Source organism: Notothenia coriiceps, unplaced genomic scaffold (assembly GCF_000735185.1).
Source record: "Notothenia coriiceps isolate Sejong01 unplaced genomic scaffold, NC01 NC01_scaffold00015035, whole genome shotgun sequence".
NCBI lineage: Eukaryota > Metazoa > Chordata > Actinopteri > Perciformes > Nototheniidae > Notothenia > Notothenia coriiceps.
Genome location: NW_011347736.1, coordinates 1 through 5,015, shown reverse-complemented (window position 1 = coordinate 5,015; position 5,015 = coordinate 1). Strand labels below are relative to the sequence as shown.

The following is a 5,015-nucleotide window of genomic DNA, read 5'->3' as shown; positions in this document are numbered from 1 at the left end:
ATATTTTTTTTTTACTTTTAACTTGTTAATGCTATTTTATTTATATTTCAGAAATATTTTGGACTGTTTATTTCTTGTGTATTAATTTCTCTTATTGCCTTGTTTTTTATGCTGCGTCAACGCAAACATTTCCCAAATTGGGATCAATAAAGTACGTACCTATCTATCTATCTATCTATCTATCTATCTATCTATGAAATGCCTAAGGTTAGGTGCATTTTGATGGTTTTGTTTCAGTGATATAAAAATGCATGAAACTGTAAAATGGTTCCCCTCAAACAGCCTCAGCTCCTCCTGTGGATGGTAATTCTTCCAGGGGGATAAACCAGGGATTCAGCTTCAAAATACGTTTTCAATCCCTCATGTAAGAGCCGGTTGGAAAAACACTTTTATGTTTTACTGCAGCACCATTTGTGTTGATTGGGGAAAAAATGTATTCATTGATTTTTTTTAACCACTTAAGCTGAAGGACAACACTGGCATATTAACACCACTGTGGAGTTGTTATTATCAAAGCCAAAGTACAACTTGTAAAAAAAAAATGGTTATCCTTTTTTCTTTTTATAAATGAAATGCTCATTCTTGATAATTATTGTTTGAACTGTGTATATTTGAATCCTTTCTCTTCATATTTCTTACCGTATTGTTAGTTTTTCCTTATTGGATTCATGTCTTCTGATCTAGTGGTCGACTGCTTGATTAGTTAGTTAATAATATTCACAAGGTTAATGTTATACATACAGTCATGGTTTGAATCCCAACACCAGGAGATATTTAGATGTGGTGTCTTTCAAAGGCTCTTTAATGTGAATCACTGTACATACTATTCATATTTTTTCAAATTAATTAATAAATTAGTAACATGGGGTTTTTGTCTGTTTGAGGGACTACTTCCTGTGACCTTACCTGCCCATCCACATGCTGGCCTGGCAGGAGTCTGTGGAGGGCAGCTGGGCGGAGGAGGCTCCCTCTGCAGACAGGACCTCTGCAGCCTGGCTGGTGACGTCCCGGTACAGCTGGATGAACTGGTACAGGTTCATGATGCGAGAAGCCTCCACCATGCCGGTCTCTTTGTTGATCTGAGAGCAGGCAAAGGAAGTCACAACACAACGTCAAAGCTGTGGGCTGATGTTCTCGTTGGCATGTGATGTTTGTCTCCTAAGCTATGGAACGCTCTGCCCGCAAACCTACGGGCTGCTCACTCTGCTGTCTCTTAGAAAGTCAGCTAAGGACACTCCTGTTTGGGCAGGCGTTTGGGTAACCCGTGTGCTTTTATTTTATTCTATTGTATCCTATGTTTTTATTGTGTATTGTTTTTAGCACTTCTTAACACGTGGCTTGTGTGGTCATTTATTCTTTTAGGATTTCTATGACGTTTTAATGTTTTGTCAAGCACTTTGTGACTATGTCTGTGAAAAGCACTTTATAAATAAATGTTACTTACTTTGTGCAAAAGGTTGTTTGGACTCACCTTGGTACAGAGGACTCTGACAGCCACCTTCCACAAGGCGGTGGCATCGGACCCTGGCTGCACCTCGAACAGAAGGTGCTTCTGCTGTCCAGAGGCTAGCTTAGCCGTACTGAGAGAGATCCAGCAGGACAGACAGAGTATACACCTCGATTAAAGCATTCTGAGTCAGTTTACCTCTCGTCTGCAATAGACAGAGCTCCTCATGCAAACACACACAAGGTAATGTCACTTTTTTTCCCTCTAGATTTTAAGTGTATATTTGGCCAAACTGCTGTGTGATGTTAATGTGCTGGGAACTCAGCTTTACAGACACAAGAGATTATTCAAAATATGAAACATTTTCAGATACCAAGTAGAAATGAAACTACATACTATGCACTATATCACCACTGACATTCCACTTGTCTTCCAACTTTGCGATTCCACTAATCTGCCATGTCATTCAAATGTTCTTCCTTTGGTCACAACGTAGAATAACTCACTTTAACCTTGTTATCCTGTCTCTCAGTTACAATCTCTGAAAGCTAGTTAGCTAAAATTAGATTGTCAGAAACGGCCTCGTGTCTCGGGAATAAGGTCCAAGATGAAGGAATAGCATTGAAGCTTGATGTGCAGAGTTTAGCTCTCAATCCAAAATGTAGGACAGCATATTAGGGCCATTGTAGGTAAAGTCATTATGTTTCAAATAAGCAGTAAGGCACCATGGTAGAGTAATGTCTAGAAGCCACAAATAAAGGGCTAACAATACAAAACATACAGCAATTCTTCGTGAGACAAGTCATTAGCAGGTGTTTGCTTTTTAAACCTCCTGATTCCACTGTCTCTGAACAACATTCAACAACTGGAAAACAGCTGGATGTATCCGCACAATTTAAGACACTTTATACCTGAATGTACTGAAAAGACTTTCACTTACACGTCGTTAAGTTCGGACACTCTCCCCAGAAACTCCTCGTAGGTCAGGTAGCCGCTGTCTCGTACGAGTCCGGCGTGTTTCACCAGCTTCTCAGGCAGACGGTTCAGCGCCTGACCTGAGAGCTGCTGGCCCATCCTGGCTGCAGCAGAGAGAGAGAGGCAGCGGCAGGAGGCTGCAGCGCATCCAGGTCAGCAGAGCCTGGGGGGAAACACACAGGTACAGTCTTTAGGTTTTCTTTGTTGGAAGTAGTCAAACGCATTTCCTGTTTGAAAAGCTGCACAAATGTGCTCGTAAACTTCCTGAAAATGCATGAAAGTGAAACGACTTGAATTAAAGTGGTTAAAATGCATTGCACTGTTTAAAGACTGAAAGTTACCTGTAAACTGGCAGAGAGTGATTTTTGTGTTACATGTGGACATCAAACCTAGAAGTTAACAGCTTGCTTGTCTGAATAAAGATTAGGTTTTATCTTTCTGCGTACGATAACTTCATACCCCTCCTAGTCCTCCTTGGAAGACACTCACAAGTTACACACCAGAGAGAGTATTAGTTTAAGATAGAGCTGTTCATTACATGTTGCTTGTTAGACGCTTTTATCCAAAGCAACTTACATACTCAATACTGTGGGCAATCCCCACAGGAGCAATTTGGGGTGAAGTGTCTGCAGGGACACAACGACATGCTGACTGCAGTGGGGTTTGAGCCTGATCCGAACACCAACGCACTAACCCACTGCGCCACACGCCTCTTTTACACACGTTTATCTTTTATGACTGTTTATAGACTGTTTCATGTTTCAGCGGCCACGTACACCCAGCCAACAACACCTACTAGGGTTATTGCTCTCTAACCACAACTTCCTGGAAACAAAGCTGACGTCTGTAAACTTATTTTTGTTTTTTCAAGAAAGAATCCTTAATTGAGTAAAAGTACTGATACCACACAGTTAAAATACTCTATGTTAAGTAAAAGTACTGCATTGAGTAAAAGTATTTAAGTAAGGTTAGGAAAATGTACTTTAAGTATTTGGGGTAAAAGTTAAGAATATTTTTAAGCAAAATCAGCAAAAAAGAACTGAAATATCTTTGAACAAAAATTGTTTTAATTCAAAAATACTTCTCTGTTTTAGTTAGTTAGATATAATGTTGGATCGTTTATTCTATACCAAATAATCATAATTTGAAGTTTTCCTTTAGTATTGTGTGTCAAAAGTAACTAGTTAACAAATCTGTAAAATAAATGAAGTGCAGTAATAAAGTACAAAATGTCCTTCAAAAATGTAGTGGAGTAGAAAAGTACAAAAAGAAGTACAAAAAGAAAACACTCAGGTTAAGTACAAGTACCTCAAAACCTCTTGTATCTGTAGATACAGATTCATGCAAATAGACTAAACTGTTGAGTAAGGGTGAACATGTTGTATTATGAAACTGAAAGAAAAACTAAGTTCAGAAGTATACTTAATTACAGTACTTGAGTAAATGTACTTGATTACTTTACGCCACTGTAAGTAACTAACATTTGACTCAACAAAACTAAGATACATCTAAAACAATGTAAGCTTTGGTTGATAGAAACTAAGATGAAAACAAAACGTATTACGCGATAAACTGGTTCTATTTGCTGAATTAGCATTATATAATAACGTCCACATACATAGTAAGCTAACAAAAATAAACAGCTCGATAACAGTTAGAAATGTGACTCGTCACTGTGGTGAACAGCAGCTTTATTCTTATTTTAAAACCCATTTGATTTAAGATATAACACACATAAGAAGCTTACTCTAAACATGACTTGCTAATGTAGTTAGCATCATTTCGCAGGTAAACAAGCATTCAGTAAAGCTGTAAAACCTCTCTAAATAAAGACAGGTACATTTGATTCTTCATCATGACATGGGAAATTGTGATGTTGTTTTCTCACCAAACACTCCACAACTTTAAGGAGGAGCAGCTGGATCTGTTAGCTCCTGCTTGTTGACAACAACACGGCGCCGTTTGACGACGTCTTCTTCTTCGTTGGTGTTTGTCGGCGCATTACCGTCACCTACTGGAGCGGGAGTGTAGAAGAAGAAATGAATTAAGGAAAAATCAGTCATGTCAAGAGTTTTAAAAGTATTTTCTCAGGCAAAAACTCCACAAATTAACGATTGGTTTATTTTTATTCTTCCTGATATTTCCTCATATATTCATGGACAGTAGGCCTATATGTTTATACCACATGATTGTGTTGAAGTGCACAAATAAAGTTAAACATATATAAGTACGTATTATAAATGTTTACTGATTGAAGACATTTTACTTTATTTATTTTTATTTTCGACAATAAAAGTAGTATATTTAGTAGTTTTATAGTTAACATCTGGACTTTTCTGCGTTCAATGTGGAGATTCAGGCTGCGAAGTTCCAGAATTCGCCTGTCTTCTTGGGAACCGGGATGATAGCTTTGCCTCTTTTATGCCTGTGAACGGAGGAGGGATGCTGCGAAACTGGAGTGAATAACCCAGTCTCAGTGTCCTGCCCCTCCACTCCGTTAACACACAGCTGCGCTTCCATTCCCCATAAGACAGCGATAAAGCTGTGGTACTCTCTGGTGACCCGTCCCGCCGCAAAACTCCCCGCGAAGGGA

At 38.8% G+C, this 5,015-nt stretch overlaps 1 protein-coding gene across 1 annotated transcript; it reads right to left on the bottom strand.

Annotated features, from left to right (window-relative positions):
• Positions 1-678: 678 nt before the first annotated feature.
• rnf141 (ring finger protein 141) lies at positions 679-4,405 on the bottom strand. Its single transcript, XM_010774993.1, has 4 exons — positions 4,311-4,405; positions 2,388-2,585; positions 1,472-1,580; positions 679-1,079 (listed from the first exon to the last, which is right to left on the bottom strand). Exons 2-4 carry the CDS (start codon positions 2,519-2,521, stop codon positions 903-905), a joined length of 420 nt encoding a protein of 139 aa, XP_010773295.1. The 5' UTR covers positions 2,522-2,585; positions 4,311-4,405; the 3' UTR covers positions 679-902.
• Positions 4,406-5,015: the final 610 nt, after the last annotated feature.

Coding starts and splice junctions, on each gene's coding strand:
- rnf141 (XM_010774993.1), bottom strand. CDS start 2,521: ATGGGCCAGCAGCTCTCAGGTCAGGCGCTGAACCGTCTGCCTGAGAAG. Junction 1,581..2,387: donor GTGTCCGAACTTAACGACGT/GTAAGTGAAAGT, acceptor GATCTCTCTCAG/TACGGCTAAGCTAGCCTCTG. Junction 1,080..1,471: donor TCAGAGTCCTCTGTACCAAG/GTGAGTCCAAAC, acceptor GCCTGCTCTCAG/ATCAACAAAGAGACCGGCAT.